We start from the raw sequence: 20,060 nt of genomic DNA, 5'->3' as shown, positions 1-20,060 counted from the left end.
TTCAATAAAATACAATTTGTTAAATAAATTCCAATGCTGGCCTTTGATCAACAAAATTTCTTGGATAAAGACAATTGTTTGAGTTGATTTTTCATCAGGCAGACAGAATTCGAAAAAGCTTTGATTATATATGCACTCCTGCATGCATACAAGCCGACTTTTTCATTACTCGTGGAAGCGTATTAGTCTATGTGTGTGTGTGAGTGTATGTCCCTGGTGTCTCTATTTTTCGTCTTATCCTTTTGTATTGTCTTTCAACTTTCATTCTTTAAAGATAACCTTGAAATGAAGGCGTACGTGAACTATCGCCGTCACTTGGCGTCCGCCATTATCAGTCATCATGGCCGTTTAAAAAAGTAGGAATAATTTAATGTGCTTGCTGAATTACATTTTGTATATCTTTAAAATTACTACAGATAAAGAAAAAAACCTGTCACCACAAAACGATTAGAACGTCATGATTTACTTATATTTCGATTCAAAATCGTCAAGTTGAATTGACTGTCAGTGCAGATATTGTCCTTGAAAAATGCATGACAATGAAAACCCATGCGGCAATATTTGCAATGCCTATAGTTCTAGAAGGCAAGAATAAAGATATTTGTAGCAAAAGTAAGAAAGTGATAATATTTTCTTCTCAATGAATATTTATTATATATCTGTATATCACATACTTGTATAAATGAACTTGATTTTTAGTTAGGACGTAAAGGGGGGTATCTGCACGAAAGAACGCGAAATAAAATGTCCATTTCACGATGAACGAACAATTAAAATATAGCTTGCACGTTGATCTTTTTACCGATTTCGCGAAACACGTTGAAGTACGAAAATAACTCTTTACCACCCTCTTTAGTGATACAAAAAGAAAGCATGTTTTCTTTATACCTAGAACTGTTTCTAGAAGAAAAAAATACTTAATGACGGACAACTCAAAACTTGGATCTATGGTACAGATTAGATAATAATACCTGTTTGCCATCACTATTTTTGAAAAAAATAATCTCACTATATTGATTTCAATATGAAAGAGCATCATGATCCGAAGTTAAGTAATAATTGATCCGGCCTCACGGTGTCGCAGTTTCTCAGCTCTGGTATATATATATACATATACATATAGCACGATCTACTTCTATTTTCCGCAATATGATACATTGTACATGTCAATCTAATTAAAATGAATAGATCTCTGATTACATTATATATTGCATATATAAATATATGCCGTAGTTGTTATAACGTTTAAATCAGAGATCTATATTTTATTAGATTGTGTACATATGTGTAAATGTGTATTCATGTGTTGTTTTTGTTTTTTGTTGTCTAAATGTACTTTAATCATTCTAATCATTTTCTGTGCTTTATTTTGTAATTCATTCATTTGATTGTATAGCTCAAATAAAAATTATCTTATCTTATCTTATGTATACCACGGCGAATTTTTTTTCACAATACATGATGCTTGCAAAATTATCAAATTATGTATGAATTATACATGGAAAACCAATTTTGTACAAATAATAAGAGAGTTGATCTTCAAATACGATAAGAAAGCTTTAATAGTTTATTTTTATAAAATATCAGAAAAAAATATGGTCATCGAACATGTCATTTTCTTACTATACAAAACAAAATCATGTATAATTTTCGGGATGCTATTCCTTTATCTGAGCTAGCTCCCCTTATACATGTTACATGTGTGAAAAACCATGGCAAAAGCATAAACAAAAAACCGAAAAACTACAAAAAGGGAACCAGCAGTATACAAATTACAACATAGAAACAAAAGACTAACCAAAACGAACACCATCAAAAACTTTTGGGGTGGGGATATCGGGTACTCTGTAAGAGTAACAATAAAATTCTGCTACACGTGTGGTACTCGTCGTGTTGCTGATGTAAGTACAGACCTAGTGATATTAAAGTATAATTCGGCGGGAAAAGAAGACTGGATATTGTTACATATCCGTCGGTGTCTTTATAAAAAACTGTGAAACAATATATTCCATAATGGTCATCCTACTCGTGATGTCGACCGTAAATATTTTCAAGGAATACTTTCAACTTCGTCACTTGAAACTCTTGGTTCAGTAGCTTCTTTGTAAAAAGTGACAATCTACAAGCTAGGAAATGATGAAAGGATTGCAGGCTCTGGAATGAGACAACTCTCCATTCAAATAACAATTTTAAAAAGTAAACAATTATAGGTTAAGGTACGGCCTTCGTCAATTGACACGGACCCTGGCTCACACCCGACGGAACAACAAGCTATAAAGGGCCCCAAAATTACAGGCAAAATTACAAGTGTAAAACGATTCAAACGGGAAAACCAACGGTCTAAAAAAACGAGAAACGAGAATCATGTATAAATTACATAAACAAGCGACAACTACTGTATATCAGATTCCTGACTTACGATAAGTGCAAAAAGCTGCAAGGGTATTAGCTCCATATCCTGGTACTTGTTGAATGTTACTACATAGAAAAGATTCATATGTTCACAATGGAAAGCTGCATGATGCAATCATCGCTATTGTCTTAAAGTTTTGTTCAAAAGTGCAATTTAGGATAAACAATTTAATTTAAAGAGATTTTTCTGATTCTAATTTCGGGACCTCGGGATTATGTTGTTTTTAAGCCCGGGATTTCGGGATTTCTTGTTTTTAAGCCCGGGATTTCGGGATCATGACCCCTCCTATCCTCCCTCACCCTATGGTAAACATGGTAAATACATACAAATGTCTTCTTTTAGGGAACCACTGAATAGAATGAAATCAAACATTGCACGAATCTTCCTTATAAAGTGCTGACCAAGTGTTGTTACTTTGTAGCCGATCCATCATCCCAGATGGCCGCCGGCGGGGGACTTAGTTTAACCTAGGACCCCGGTATGGGAAATGCATACAAATGACTTCTTTTAGTTAACCACTGAATGTAATGGAAAAAAACATAGCATGAATGTTCCTAATGAGATGCTGATCAAGTGTTGTTACTTTGTCGCCAATCAAACATCCAAGATAGCCGCCAGTTTGGGGGGGGGGGGGGGGGCTTAGTTTTACATAGGATCTTAGGAAATACATTAAAATTTCTTCTTTTAAACAATCGCTGAATGGAATAAAATCAAACATAGCATAAATGTTTCTTATGAAATGCTGACCAAGTGTCGTTACTTTGTAGCCGATCAATCATCCAAGATGGCCGCCATACAGCAGGGGGTTAAGTTTAACAATTGTCTTCTTGTCTTCTTCCACTGATGGTATATATATGTATCCTAAAACTACTATTACAGGTTAATCCCCCAAAACATCCTGAAATTATAGAAAATAAAATAAAAAATAGAAAATAAAGAGGTAGGGTAGGAGGGGTCCTGATCCCGAAATCCCGAGGTTAAAAACTCGAAATCCCGAAATCCCGGGCTTAAAATAAACGAAATCCCGAGGTCCCGATATTCAAAAAAAGAATTCCCGGATCCCGACAGGGTCAATCCCGAAATCCCGAGCTTAAAAACACCCAATCCCGTAGTCCCGATAAAGGTCCTATCCCCACTAAATTAGATTTGTCTTGATGTTTAAAAACAATCATGATCAATCATAAAATAACAAGGAAATGTTCAATGTCACCTTATGAATGAAACATAGATAATAAACGAAAATTTTGGGTACGAGTTGGTAGAAGTATGGGTTGGTAAAAATATGGTACTAGTTGTCTAAGCTAATTTTACATGTACCGGGACCGCACATACATAATTTATCTACATATTAGTTTGACTGGTTTTCTGTTTTCGGATTGTCATTCCTATCGTTTGAACCAAGAACTAGTACCAGTTTACTCAAAGCGGGATTTGTAAACATAAAAATGTCCAACGAGTCGGGATTGCCAGATTTTGTATCTTCTTCACAAGACGATTCCGATGGAAAACATTTGGAAATTTTAAGATATGCACTATCAGTTGCAGTAAAGAAGATAGGAATTGGATCTGATTCAATGTAATTAACCAATCAGTCATTTGGCTAAGTATTCAGTGAAGAGATAAACAGGTCAGGAATAACCGATCATAACCACCAAGTGGTGGATTATACCTCAATTGACGTATAATCCACCAATTGAGGTATATTGGTATAGACCAATTGACGTATAATGCATTTTTTTGGAAATAAAATGCTAGTGTGAGAAAGGAGCATGATTTTGCAACTTGCAACCTATTTTATGACCCTTATTGGGTCCTCCAAAAGTTTTAGTTTAGTCAAAGCCTGCTGCATCTCTTGAGAATGCATGAGTACAACAATTCTTTTGTTGAAACATTTGTACTATTGACCATGATTGACTCTTTATCATGAAAGTCAAGTATTAACAAAGAGCTCCATTCATCTGTTTGAGTTGTACTCATGATCACATGACTGCAGACAGTAATGATGTCCATTGAAAGGTGATTACAGGTAAATTTGCCAATCAAGAATTGACAAGATAACAATAGAAGAAACTGGAAATACAATTTTTGATTAAATGCAATATGTTATGTCACTATACTAAACTAGGAATGTTTGACAAGTTTTCATACCATAATATGGTTTTAAGAAAACAATGCTCCATTTTAGTAGAATAATTTGTTTTGAAAAACAAACAATTATACACCAATTGGTCTATACCATTATACCTCAATTGGTCTATACCATTATACCTCAATTGGTGGATTATACGTCAATTGAGGTATAATCCACCAATTGGTAGTTATTCCTGACCTGATAAATGAAAAATGTCCCATATGAAAAATGAACAGAATGATGCCCGATTTATATAATTCTAAGGCCGTCAGTCTGCAACAGAATTTTTGATATGGGACAAGCTCTGACGTCCCACAGCCCCAGCTTGTCTGGCAAAACAGCCGTTGGATGTCAGAGTAATCTCGGACTACGGTCACAGGAGTTTGAAATCCTATCAATAAGGGGGTAAAAATATACCATAGTCGACTATCACAATAGAGCTTTTCGAATATACCAAAGTCGACTATCACAGTAGAGCTTCTCTCTCTCTCTATATATATATATATATATGCAGTAAACTTATTGAGCAATTCCAAATATTTTTTGTCAGTCTGAGTCAGACGCCAAAATCTATAAATCTTGCAAAGTGTTATCAATTTTACACTGAAAAGCCTATCTGACAGATTCCATGTGATATCCAAGGATTTACATTAAGCTTTATTATTCAAACATTGATCAAAACTGATCCTCAAGTTAATATTATGTCTTCCAGATAGAAAAAATCAAGTTTTTAATATTCTTTAGAAAATTTTGTGTACATGTGAACTACAATTTAATTGTTTTAATATGTTAATAAGGAGTACTGTCTTATAAAATTTTATTCTTAATAGTTAAAATTAAAAAAACGTCAGTTTGGTCAATTATTGACACTTTTGTTGTTTATAAATGAAGACTACTGTACATGTGTTTATACAAATTCAAATTCAAATATATTTTATTGCTAATCAAAGCGCCCACAAGGAGCAGAACAATCAACATTAATTACATACAAATGATAACAAGTGATTCAATATGATTAAGACACAATGTTATAAAAGAAAAATAAACCAAAAAAAATATCTATCAACACAAATACAAGAATACAACAAGCACAGTGTTTAACAATATAAGGGGGGGGGGGGGGGGGGGGGGGGGGTCACTGGGCATTTCTATATCTATATATTATTTAAGGAAACTTTCCTAAATGAGGATAAATTTTGCAATAATTCTCCGAGTTTCTGGAATATGAAAGTATCTTCAGAGGACATAAGCCAAATAAATTGTGATTTAATATCTAAACCACTGAAATTTTTAAACCGTTGTTTTATTTCATTTAAAAAATTGAAACGAATATTTGAAAGTTTGTGGCACTGAAGAAGAAAATGAATTTCATCCTCAACCTCAGTACCACACAATTTACAGATACGTTCTGACACTGTCAGATTTTTGTACCTTCCCCTCTCAATCTCTAAATCGTGAGCACTGATACTGAATTTTGTTAAATGATGTCTATATCTAAAATTTTCCTGCAAAAGGTAATTTTCTAAGCAAAATCTGCTTTTAAAAAGTCTATAAGTTCTGAGCTTGTTACCATATAGTTTATTGCCTCTGAAATCATTATTAAGCTCAGTTTGCCATATTAAATCATATTTTGATTGCATCTTTTTACATAAATAGTTTTTTAACTTAGTCTTTAAATTAAGTGCATAATTTTCATTGATGCTAAAGTATTTAAATACAGTTTGAATACTGGTATACCAGCTCTTTTCTGCTCATCATGTAGAGATTTTGAGAGGTTGAAAGCCTCTTTTAATAATAAGTCATCAGATTTTTTTAAACGTATATAATATTTAAACATATTTAACAAAACCTCCAAAAATAGAGGATATCTGCCAAATTCACCCATAACTGCAATATTAGTTGCTTTTTTACTTACTCCAAGTAAAAATTTACAAAAGCTTAAATGAGCCTTCTCTACTGCCAGGTCTCCACATAGTTTTTTAAAATAGTTATCCCCTTGAGTGTTTATACATGTATTCTGATTTATTTACACACTATGGTACATGCATGTTGATTGTTGACAGTTCAGAATCATAGGGGGTTTGCATTAGTAATAAACACATTTATTCTAAAACCAGTTGTTGGCATGATACATGTTCTTCTCATATATTTTATGATGGTATGATACTGAACCCATAACAGGAGGGATTTTACTTGATATTCATATGATGTACATGCATGTTGATAGTTCAGAATCATAGGGTCTTTGCATTAGAAATAAACACATTTATTCTAAAACCAGAATATTGGTATGATACATGTTCTTCTCATATATATTTTATGATGGTATGATACTGAACCCATAACAGGAGGGATTTTACTTGATATTCATATGATGTACATGCATGTTGACAGTTCAAAATCCACGGGAAAATTTCCTGTACATGTGATGTTTTATACTTTTAGGTATGCTAGATTTCCTGTACATGTGATGTTTTATAATTTTAGGTATGCTAGATTTCCTGTACATGTGATGTTTTGTACTTTTAGGTATGCTAGATTTCAGCACCATTTCCATCCAATTTATAAGAAGAATCCTGATGCATTCAGAACTATGTACTTAGAGTTAACAAGACAAGTTGAATCAAATTTTAATGTGAGTTGATAATTTGTGTTAGATGATTACATTTGTTGACTACAGATCCTGTTTACTTAGTTTGACTTATTTTTTAACAATTACAGTTTTTATTGTTGATAGAACATGCCATACATTTTTTGTACTTAAAATGAATCCATCTTGGGTTAAGCAAAGGTGGTCCAAAAAAGTTACTGCATTGTTATGCATCATAAATTTTTTGACCCCCCCCCCCCATTCAATGTACTGCTGAGTGCAGGAATCTCTGACTTTATTCCCAAACATACCTCTGCTGTCCTTTTACTCATGGCCTACATTCAAGTCCAAGTACATGTACACCAAAGTATTAGCAAATTAAAACATGAAAGATTCAATATCAAAAACTTTGGGCAATATTATGTAATATAAAATTTTAAAAGAACACATCTTCAGCTTTATTGAGCAGTTATAAATATATACAGTATATAATCATGCTATTTAATTATCAGGAATGAATTATTCTTACAACATTCAAACCGACCATATTAACAATTGACTTTGTTTTGCCAGTGGCTGCACCATGTGCACTGAGATAATGAATGTAATTGTATACCTATCAATGGGTTTATTTGCCTCAGGAACTACATTTGTTTTATTAATTAACAAATATCAAATATCATAACATTTTGAAAGTAGCCCCAATTATAACCACTCTGGTTTTAGTACTTCTATATGTTAAAGGTAAGAAAGTAGACCCAATTATAACCACTCTGGTTTTAGTACTTCTATATGTTAAAGGTAAGAAAGTAGACCCAATTATAACCACTCTGGTTTTAGTACTTCTATGTTAAAGGTAAGAAAGTAGCCCCAATTATAACCACTCTGGTTTTAGTACTTCTATGTTAAAGGTAAGAAAGTAGCCCCAATTATAACCACTCTGGTTTTAGTACTTCTATGTTAAAGGTAAGAAAGTAGACCCAATTATAACCGCTATGGTTTTAGTACTTCTATATGTTAAAGGTAAGAAAGTAGACCCAATTATAACCGCTATGGTTTTAGTACTTCTATATGTTAAAGGTAAGAAAGTAGACCCAATTATAACCGCTATGGTTTTAGTACTTCTATATGTTAAAGGTAAGAAAGTAGACCCAATTATAACCGCTATGGTTTTAGTACTTCTATATGTTAAAGGTAAGAAAGTAGACCCAATTATAACCGCTATGGTTTTAGTACTTCTATATGTTAAAGGTAAGAAAGTAGACCCAATTATAACCGCTATGGTTTTAGTACTTCTATATGTTAAAGGTAAGAAAGTAGACCCAATTATAACCGCTATGGTTTTAGTACTTCTATATGTTAAAGGTAAGAAAGTAGACCCAATTATAACCGCTATGGTTTTAGTACTTCTATATGTTAAAGGTAAGAAAGTAGACCCAATTATAACCGCTATGGTTTTAGTACTTCTATATGTTAAAGGTAAGAAAGTAGACCCAATTATAACCGCTATGGTTTTAGTACTTCTATATGTTAAAGGTAAGAAAGTAGACCCAATTATAACCGCTATGGTTTTAGTACTTCTATATGTTAAAGGTAAGAAAGTAGACCCAATTATAACCGCTATGGTTTTAGTACTTCTATATGTTAAAGGTAAGAAAGTAGACCCAATTATAACCGCTATGGTTTTAGTACTTCTATATGTTAAAGGTAAGAAAGTAGACCCAATTATAACCGCTATGGTTTTAGTACTTCTATATGTTAAAGGTAAGAAAGTAGACCCAATTATAACCGCTATGGTTTTAGTACTTCTATATGTTAAAGGTAAGAAAGTAGACCCAATTATAACCGCTATGGTTTTAGTACTTCTATATGTTAAAGGTAAGAAAGTAGACCCAATTATAACCGCTATGGTTTTAGTACTTCTATATGTTAAAGGTAAGAAAGTAGACCCAATTATAACCGCTATGGTTTTAGTACTTCTATATGTTAAAGGTAAGAAAGTAGACCCAATTATAACCGCTATGGTTTTAGTACTTCTATATGTTAAAGGTAAGAAAGTAGACCCAATTATAACCACTCTGGTTTTAGTATTCTATGTTAAAGGTAAGAAAGTAGACCCAATTATAACCACTCTGGTTTTAGTACTTCTATGTTAAAGGTAAGAAAGTAGACCCAATTATAACCACTCTGGTTTTAGTATTCTATGTTAAAGGTAAGAAAGTAGCCCCAATTATAACCGCTATGGTTTTAGTACTTCTATATGTTAAAGGTAAGAAAGTAGACCCAATTATAACCACTCTGGTTTTAGTACTTCTATATGTTAAAGGTAAGAAAGTAGACCCAATTATAACCGCTATGGTTTTAGTACTTCTATATGTTAAAGGTAAGAAAGTAGACCCAATTATAACCGCTATGGTTTTAGTACTTCTATACGTTAAAGGTAAGAAAGTAGACCCAATTATAACCGCTATGGTTTTAGTACTTCTATATGTTAAAGGTAAGAAAGTAGACCCAATTATAACCACTCTGGTTTTAGTACTTCTATATGTTAAAGGTAAGAAAGTAGACCCAATTATAACCACTCTGGTTTTAGTACTTCTATGTTAAAGGTAAGAAAGTAGACCCAATTATAACCACTTTGGTTTTAGTACTTCTATGTTAAAGGTAAGAAAGTAGCCCCAATTATAACCGCTATGGTTTTAGTACTTCTATGTTAAAGGTAAGAAAGTAGCCCCAATTATAACCGCTATGGTTTTAGTACTTCTATGTTAAAGGTAAGAAAGTAGCCCCAATTATAACCGCTATGGTTTTAGTACTTCTATGTTAAAGGTAAGAAAGTAGCCCCAATTATAACCGCTATGGTTTTAGTACTTCTATGTTAAAGGTAAGAAAGTAGCACCAATTATAACCGCTTTGGTTTTAGTACTTCTATGTTAAAGGTAAGAAAGTAGACCCAATTATAACCGCTTTGGTTTTAGTACTTCTATGTTAAAGGTAAGAAAGTAGCCCCAATTATAACCGCTATGGTTTTAGTACTTCTATGTTAAAGGTAAGAAAGTAGCCCCAATTATAACCGCTATGGTTTTAGTACTTCTATGTTAAAGGTAAGAAAGTAGCCCCAATTATAACCGCTTTGGTTTTAGTACTTCTATGTTAAAGGTAAGAAAGTAGCCCCAATTATAACCGCTTTGGTTTTAGTACTTCTATGTTAAAGGTAAGAAAGTAGCCCCAATTATAACCGCTTTGGTTTTAGTACTTCTATGTTAAAGGTAAGAAAGTAGCCCCAATTATAACCGCTTTGGTTTTAGTACTTCTATGTTAAAGGTAAGAAAGTAGCCCCAATTATAACCGCTTTGGTTTTAGTACTTCTATGTTAAAGGTAAGAAAGTAGCCCCAATTATAACCGCTTTGGTTTTAGTATTCTATGTTAAAGGTAAGAAAGTAGACCCAATTATAACCGCTTTGGTTTTAGTATTCTATGTTAAAGGTAAGAAAGTAGCCCCAATTATAACCGCTTTGGTTTTAGTACTTCTATGTTAAAGGTAAGAAAGTAGCCCCAATTATAACCGCTTTGGTTTTAGTATTCTATGTTAAAGGTAAGAAAGTAGACCCAATTATAACCGCTTTGGTTTTAGTATTCTATGTTAAAGGTAAGAAAGTAGCCCCAATTATAACCGCTTTGGTTTTAGTACTTCTATGTTAAAGGTAAGAAAGTAGCCCCAATTATAACCACTCTGGTTTTAGTATTCTATGTTAAAGGTAAAGCTCTGTTTCCAAATAACAAGCTTTTTTAAAGACTACTTTAATTTTATAGGACATAAATTTATTTCATCATATATATAATGGAACTAAGAAAGTAGTAAAATATTCAATTTCAATGTATTTTTTTCTTTATTTATCAGCAATTGGCACATTTTTCAATTCAATTATCAATGAAAAAATGACAAGGATTTTCAAAAATGGCTTTTCAAAATATATGTAAAAAATAAAATATTGAAAAGAAAGATTTAGCTGGCATAATTTTTGTTGCTGAATTAAGCTTGGCATATAATGGCATACATGTATATATCAAGTACTGCAAGCAATATTTAGGTCTACTTCATTTGCTCAATAGAATTCTTGTAAGGTGTACATGACCAACTGGCAGGTGTCATCTAACCTTAACCTTATTTTCAATGGCCAGTGGTCTAAGTTAAGTTTTTATGATGTATATGTCAGTCGTTCAGGTTTTATTTGACTTTGACCTCATTTTTATAGTCCATTGCTTAGTGTTAATTTTTTGTGTTATGGTCTGTTTTTCTTAAACTATAAGCAATAGGTCATCTTTATTTGTTGTATGGAAGGATTGTAAGATATCTGTTTGGTAGGCATCATCTGACCTTGATCTCATTTTCATGGTTCATTGGTCAATGTACAGTTTCAAAGGTTTCTTTTATAAATACTATTAGAAAAAGTTAACTATATTTAAAGTATAGATTGATTGTAAGTAGTAAATACTTTCTGCCAAACTGGCATGGTTTATTAAAGAAATAATTCCTTCGTGTCATGCTCTATGCTCATTTTAACATGGGTAGGCATTATATTTGTAGATATTTTACACTGAGCGTTATAAAAAATACCGTAAAAACGGTTTGGCTTTTCCCATTCCCTCCCCAATGAGTCTGTGCATTACATTTCATATTTGATAAGTTTAAAAACTACAAGCAGGGTAAATATATGTTGTTTTATAAAAATATATAATAAAAGTTTATGCTAGCTGCTTAAATATATACAGTAACATTTTAAAGGATAACGATGGAAATAACATTAATATACACAGTAAGTTTGTGCGCATGTGTCAAACATGTATTTTATGCTCATTAGAACACGGCTTTGTTTACAAAGCGTAATAAGGACGTCATATTAGAATTGATTTTAACGTCATTTACATTGTTCATTGATCAATGTTTAATTTTCTTGGTTAAGTCTGTTTCTTAAAAACTAAGCAATACATGTAGGTCAACTATATTTGGTGTATTGAATGATTTTAAGCTATATTTCTCAATTGGTTTGTCTGACCTTGACCTCATTTTTTTTTAACATGTTAAATTCATGTGATAATGTAGTACTTATAGAAAGGCGTCTTGTCTATCAACATAAAACAATGGTTAGTAAAGAAGGAGAGACATTTCAACTTGTGTGCACTCTTGTTAAATTACACCACATGGTCAAAACCAGATGTTTTGATTATCTGACAAAAAGTCAATTTTTAATACTGGATTTAGGAAAAAGTTGATTTACATAGAAACTTGAATTTATGGTTTTGCTAAAGTTTGCATACAAGCCTGTAGGAAATGTGTACATTATTGAATATATGAATTTTGTGGTTCACCTATCCAGTCTATTACCATAAAAAATGGTACTACATGGATAATAATGATCCATCCACTGTATGTGATATTTATAGAATGATGGTTTTTAAATGGTTGGGTGGGAAATGCAGTATAAAAGTACTAAATATTAATTTATTCTATTGTCACAGGAGGAAGTCAAGCAGATATTTGATGAAGAAAAAATCCCAATATTAATGAACGAGTTAGATAAATTGATTGATAAAGCTTGTGATGACATCAATTCTTCAGCATGGTAAGCTACTGAAAAAGATTTGTTCAATGTAACAAGGGCTCAAGATTTGTGTTCTTATGCACATTTCCTTAGTCATGTAAAGTTTGTATACAGGCAAATTGGTAATTTGATATCTATAGGTAAACAATATTAGGCTTTCGTAAATATTTATTAATGTCCATCTAATACTGTCACAATTTTATACTTTTACTTCTTTTTTTATGAATCATTTGTGAGGTTAAGTTTTCATGACAATGGTTGCTTATTGTAAGTGTAGAATTTGGAGTAGACCATACCATGATTATTACTACTAGTTATTTATTTTTTGTCTGAATCAGATCCATATTTTTGGTATTATTTACCAACATTTGGTATGTTGATTATTTGTAAGCTGCATATGTCCATTAGACTATCCTATTTCTTCTTTCTTTTTTTTTCTTCTTCTCCTCCTTTTTCTTCTCCTTAATCTTACCTTGTCATGCTTGTATTAAATGTCAGGTATTTGGATTTTTTTATATGATAATATTTAAAGAGGATTATAAACTTTAAGTCAATTTTGTTCATAACATATGCAGCAGAATAATATTAAAAAATGTTACCAAGAAAAAGTACATCTGACATAAGGTTGCAGTCTTGTAATTGACTGCTTCATAGGCTTTTATACATGCAAAACAGCTGATCTTTGAAAACAAAAAAATAAAAAAATGCTACATAGAAAAAAAAATTCATGTTCATATCATGTATGTACTAACGTGAAATTGTGATTTAATCGGGAAAAGAAAGGGTCATGCCACGAAGAATAAAAAGTTATGCAATCCTGAAGTCAAAACATTTTTTCCCTACTTTCTGTTTGCACTTTTTACTAGGCCGCACCACTTCCAGTAAACATGATATCCTTCCACTTCCCTGGATTGATATCCACAAAAGATGCAAGATTTTTTTTTAAAGTCTATATATATGTTTCGATTCAGCATAAACCTATAATCAAACAGAAAAATTTGAGTTCAGAATTTTTTTTTAGAAACATAATGCACTGTTTTGTTTCCCGCCATGTTTTGACATGCACCGGAAACTGGAGTTGTAATACAAGACTGGTACCATAAGCATACTTTAAAAAGGAACAGCTTAGAAATATTAAACTATAATAAATGAATATGACATGTATGATAGAGGTAATTGTTTTTCTGGTTATTTTTTCTTTGTTGAAGTAACGGAAAATTATAATGCACAATTTAAACATAAGGAATTGTATTTCAATTTATTTCAACATATCAATTTTCAATCTGATTTGGTAAAGATTACCTTTCTTTAATAGTAGGTATTTACAGCATTCTATTAGAATATGAGAAGGCTACTATTTTAATATCTGCTTCACTCAGCATGAGTATTTTTTACCTATATTTAGAAAATGGTTATAATAATGATTTTATTTTTCGAATAAAAAAGATATTATTTCAATAATACTGAACTCATGACTTACCTATTGTATTTACTTAATAGCACAATGAATGCAATTATATTACTGTATATTCAGAAATTGTTGTGTGCATTTATTATTGCCATTTTAATCATGGTAGACTAAAATGTGATTTTAATTTTTGTGATATTCTGACAGAAAAATCCTGTTTGATTCATAATTTTTTTCTTCAAAATATGAGTTTTAATTTATATTGCGATGATAACCCTGTCGCATTTTCGCAGTAATAAAAACATTGCTATAATTTATGAATTTACAATACATTGTAAGTAAAAGAATTTTCCTAAAGAGGAATCAAAAATCTCTTATGGTTTATTTTGTTGTAATATCTGCATACATAAATCAATAATCATGTACAATTTTTTCCAGATTTTTAAAAACTTATATCACAGGTTTATATCATCAATATCTCGGTTAAGTTTTAAATTCAAAACCGATCAACTAGTTTTCTGCATAAGCAATACATGCTATTGATTACATGTCTCAAAGAGATAAATGCAAATTTAATACTTATTTAAAAAAAAAAAAACCTCATATATCATGTATATACCAAATTATCATTCTCTAGTCTTAGAATTTTGTTGACCTATATTTCCATGCATTTTGATTGATTGCAGGGGTGGATCCAGCCATTTTTAACATTGGGTTCCAACCATGTCCTCATTCAAAGGAATTTGAACTTTAAAAAAAAGGCTTCCAACAACCCCCCTCCCCCTGGATTTGCCACTGGGTTGCAATTATGAGTTGATGAAAAACCCAATCTTTATGGCACTGAAGTCTGTTCTTCAAACAGAACCCTGCAATGGTCGTCCTAACACAAATTAGTGTTGTTTAATTAGTAATCACTGTATATGTTTTGTAGGCGACCTTCAGGTAATCCAGTTAAGGATAGGGTTGCCCATACTATGCCTATTAAATTTAAACATAAATTAGTGTTGTTTAATTAGTAATCACTGTATATGTTTTGTAGGCGACCTTCAGGTGATCCAGTGAAGGATTGCATTGCCCATTCTATAATTAGTAAGATATTTCACTATATATGTTTTATAGGCGACCTACAGGTGATCCAGTGAAGGATAGCGTTACCCATACTATGCCTATTAAACTTAAACACAAATTAGTGTTGTTTGATTAGTAATCACTGTATATGTTTTGTAAGCGACCTACAGATGTTTCAGTGAAGGATAGCGTTACCCATACTATGCCTATTAAACTTAAGTTGTTTAATTAGTAATCACTATATACATTGTATGTTTTGTAGGCGACCTTCAGGTGATCCAGTGAAGGATAGTGTTACCCATACTATGCCTATTAAACTTAAACATAAAATGAAACTTGAGAAGATGGTCACAGAACTGGAATCTGTCAACAAAATGTTAAAAGATGCACACGAGAAGAAACAAAAAAAGTTGATAAAAACAAAACAGAAAATAGATAAAATATCAGATAAATGGTCAAAGGTTGGTATAAATTACAGTATAAGACAAGAAAGTAAAAAAAAAATATTTAGAAAAAATGATGGGTCCATTCCCCAAGTACCTGTTGAATATCCTCATGTTTGTGGTATAACATCGTGGCCACACATTAATTGTTTTCTGTTTAGTATTAAATTTATATTAAGATCCCTTTTTTTACATCTTGTGATCAATTTTATTTGGCAATCGCCAATGGCAGTCAGCAGGGTTAAAGAACATCAGTTGTTCGACCTGTTAGTCAAATGCGTTTTGTTAAATATACTTTTTTACTTTTTTGGTCTTTTGGAAAATGTTGTTTGTGCAGTATTTAGACCCTTCTACAACGAAAATTGTTTTACATGCACACGTATCCAACGCAATTATAGGTTTGAACGTAGTTTTCAATTTAGACTCGTTTTTATATATATATATATATATATACAACTCGTCTTAACATTAACCCAACAATGTTAGACCTGTAAATTTGCTTACGCAAATTTTTTATTCTTCCCTCACCGGGATTCAAACCCATGCTACTGCGATATCGTGACACCTAATCGCCTGCACGTCACCGTAGCCGTCACGCTAGACCACACAACCACCTGGGCTTCATATTAAATGAAGCTTTCACTTGCCATGTGTTACCTTTCCAGGTCAGTTTTAATCTAGCGGCGTACTACAGTACATGATATGTTAGGCATGGAGATGTTATTTTTACAGATCAGCTAAATTATCTTTAGTAAAGGATCCTACAAATTAATGTAAGATACAATCACAGAAAATAATTATATTTATAAGTACGTCTGAGCCAGTGACAACTCTACAACAGATTTATCCATCAGATCACCAGCAGTAATGGTGATACATGGCTGTGTACATTATGTATATACAACTCGTCTAAACATCAACCCAACAATGTTAGACCTGTAAAATTGCTTTCGCAAATTTTTTGTTCTTCCCTCGCTGGGATTCGAACCCATGCTACTGCGGTATTGGGACACCTAATCATTGCCTGCACAGATATATATATATAAAGTAAAGGTTTGAATTCATAATTTTTAAGTTTTCGGAAGATCATGAAGTAACAAGAGGCTGTCACAACGACAACAAACTGGAATTATTAACATTTATTTGTGTCCTGGCAATATCACAAAAACCATAACTGATGAACTGTGAAAGTGAAAATTTTCAATATCAAATTTGACCTCCATTTTGTCATCAGTATCAACATATCAAAATTTGAAAAGCTTAGGTTGAATGGTTCATGAGTAAATGCAACAACATGAATGGAAACGTAATTTTTCAATCTTTCAAGAACCATAACTCATGAACAGTAAAAGTCAAAATTGTCATTATTGAACTTGACCTTCATTTTGTTGTCAGAAACAACATTTTAGAATTTTAAAAGCTTCGGTTGAACAGTTCATGAGTAAATGCACGGACAACATTTAGAGCACGGCAGCAAGATCACCTGCTGTACATCCCCAAATCATTAACCAACATTTTTGTCACAAAAATACAATTAAAAAGGTGTTTTGATTTAATAATTATATTGGATTTTAATAATGTCTTCTACTAACAATGTGTGTACAGTAAATACATCGCGGCAAGATAGATAGAACCACGGTAAAAAATTATACATTGCGGGCCCGTGGTCCTTTAAGGGCCTGGGAGAACACTTGATTATATTGGATTTTATTATTGTCTTCTACTGAAAATGTGTGTACAGTAAATATTTGTCATTTGTTTTATATGTGTCAAATGTAAGAAAAGTTTGAACAAATTATGAAAGTCATACTGACATGACTAAGGCAATAACCTTTACTTTGCCAAATGTAAACAACTGGTCCCAGTTCTTCTTGAAAAAGGGAAGTAAAGTCATTTAAAAATGGATTGATTAATTTAGGGCAATCTTAATGCTTTATGAAATTATGTTTTAGGGCAAATGATTCTAGGTATTCATAAAAAAAAACTACTGCAAAAATGACTTGTAGTACAAAAGGATGCAATTTTGGCACCAATCAGTTTTTTCCCTTCCCTAGTCTGCTTTGGCGTTGTTTCAGAATTGTATAAACAATAAAAAAAACCTTAATAGGCCAAGGTAATGGATACTTAAATCTTGTTTTATTTATACAAATATGAATTGTATATTGTACCATAATTATTGGGAAATCCATTGGCAGTAAGCAATTGTTTTATTTATACAAATAGATTTGTTCATTGTCTCATGTTTCTCTCCTTCAGACAACTTTTAAATCTTTCAAAAACATTATTCTACATGTTTATTTATGGTTTTACTAATTGCAAACTTTCATCTCTTTTGTTAGCAATTTTTATATCAATATGTTGGTGTTTCTTGTAGGTTTTATGATTTGTTACTTTTACAATTGAAATACAATAAGTGAACTGTGATCTCCTTTAAAACTTGTGTATAGTTATTATTGTCTGACAAGTAACTAATTATGTGTTGATGCTTTTATTGTTTAAAAATCATTATAAAGAACATCAAAATCAATCACCACTAATGGAAATCACAGAAAAAAAGACCTAGTTATAGTACATGATGATTCTGATGATACTAGAGGGAATAAAGCCATACACTTGAAAGACTACTACTCTTTTCTAAAAAAAAAGATATTAAGGATGTCTGCTGCTCTAATTAAAAATAACAAGGATTTCATGTGGTTGCTTAAAATGAAAAAAACTTCGATATTTAAACAAAATAAAGTAATAAAATCATTAGTCTCGTGTGTAGTTTTCAAAATACGAGACATTTAGAAAATGGCGGGAAAAGGGGTTTCTTCAGACTTTACTATTTGTTAACATTGGAATTGTTTTTTACCCTTTAAACCAAGAAAAAATAACAAGGATTTCATGCCGCCGGATCACTAAATCTGAAATGATCTATTGAACAGATTTATGAAGACAAAAGTGGGGTGTCGTGTAAAAAAAAATTTAATACATTTGGATGGATAAAACCTGAGAAAATCGAAAATATGACAAGAATTCAAAAACATGACCAGCAGACATCCTTAAGAGAAAAATACTCATATATTCTTTTAAATAAATTGTGAAAATTTCAGCAATGATTATTATTTTGTTAGATTTTTTATAAAAAGATTGTAATTCCTAACTACAAGGCAAGATTCCTATTGATATTGAACGTCAACTAGAGTAAACTACAACACAAACCATGTATTCTGAAAAGAGTTAACTAGAATGCAATTCTTCATGAGATGAAGAGCTACTTACTCAATCATTAATCTATGTTGCTGGTGAATTTTGGACATGCTTTTATTAAATTTTACGCTAAACTATTTATTTCTGTATTGATACAAAATGTCCTGATTTGGACTGGCAGAAAAACTGACTGAAGAAGGCCTTACGGTGAACTATAGTTGTTAATTTCTGTGTCATTTTGGTCTCTTGTTGACGGTTGTCAAAATGGCAATCATAATACATCTTCTTTTATATATAATACATGTATTTCTATTTACAGGCTGTTGAAGATATTCAGAATGCAGATATGAAAGACATTGATTTGTATTTAGATAAAAACCAAGATGATTTATGAATGTTTAACAGTGATTAGCAATTATCTTAATGTGAACAAGCTTGTGCTATCCATGTCTTTGTGTTAGCATTAAAATAGAACTATATAAATGCTTGACAATTAAATTGAAATGAATTATATATTAATAGAAGTAACAGGCACTATAAAAGTAACATTAAATTGACATGAGATGCTATTGGCAAAAACTTTATGAAGAATTGTAGTGTTTATTGGACATCAAATGTATTTGTGTTATACAATAATGTGCTGTAACTATGGAAAAAACATATTACACAATAAATGTATATAGTATGAAATGCCAATAATTATTGTTAAATAATTCATTGTTTTTAAAATTCCAATAGGGAACATACTTTTTATAACTGGTTTATTTATACAAGAATGTTAAATGATTGTAAACAACTATAAATCATCTCAGTACCAATAGGCCAAGACCTCTGAAATTATTCATACTCTATATAAGGGGGAAGGGGGAGGGGCTTTGAAGACACTGTTTGAAACTACACAAATTGAACTTTGTAACCTGTCCCCGATCATACAAAATATTGCAGTGCCTTTCAACCACATTTTGTATTTTTATGGGGATAACCCTCAATTTCATTCAATATAGAGATTTATTTTGTTGGAGTAAAGTGTGTAAATGTGGGGTTTTTTTTGGTAAGAAAACTAAAGAAGACAAGCCTTTTTTTCTGTTGTACATTTTTGTTTATTAGAAACTGGATTATTATGTAAATAAATATATATTTTTTTTTAATAAGATCATGTTGTTTCCTTCTCAGCCACCATTTTGTTACCTGGGCATATTGTGAATTGCAAG

General features: G+C 31.7%; 1 protein-coding gene across 1 annotated transcript; it reads left to right on the top strand.

Moving 5' to 3' along the window:
- The first annotated feature begins 3,784 nt into the window (after positions 1 to 3,784).
- On the top strand, positions 3,785 to 19,961 carry LOC134714519 (uncharacterized). The gene is made up of 5 exons (XM_063575818.1): positions 3,785 to 3,989; positions 7,074 to 7,179; positions 12,656 to 12,759; positions 15,477 to 15,675; positions 19,169 to 19,961. The coding sequence occupies exons 1-5, from the start codon at positions 3,859 to 3,861 to the stop codon at positions 19,241 to 19,243; spliced, it is 615 nt and encodes a 204-aa protein (XP_063431888.1). The 5' UTR covers positions 3,785 to 3,858; the 3' UTR covers positions 19,244 to 19,961.
- Positions 19,962 to 20,060: the final 99 nt, after the last annotated feature.

This window comes from Mytilus trossulus, chromosome 4 (genome assembly GCF_036588685.1).
Source record: "Mytilus trossulus isolate FHL-02 chromosome 4, PNRI_Mtr1.1.1.hap1, whole genome shotgun sequence".
Lineage (NCBI taxonomy): Eukaryota > Metazoa > Mollusca > Bivalvia > Mytilida > Mytilidae > Mytilus > Mytilus trossulus.
The sequence above is the reverse complement of the archived record's forward strand: the minus strand, read 5'-3'. Positions and strand labels throughout refer to the sequence as shown.

Excerpts from the sequence above, each read along its gene's own strand:
- LOC134714519 (XM_063575818.1), top strand. The coding sequence starts at position 3,859 with ATGTCCAACGAGTCGGGATTGCCAGATTTTGTATCTTCTTCACAAGAC. Across the intron at positions 3,990-7,073 it reads GGAATTGGATCTGATTCAAT|GTATGCTAGATTTCAGCACC; the intron begins GTAATTAACCAA and ends TTGTACTTTTAG. Across the intron at positions 7,180-12,655 it reads AAGTTGAATCAAATTTTAAT|GAGGAAGTCAAGCAGATATT; the intron begins GTGAGTTGATAA and ends CTATTGTCACAG.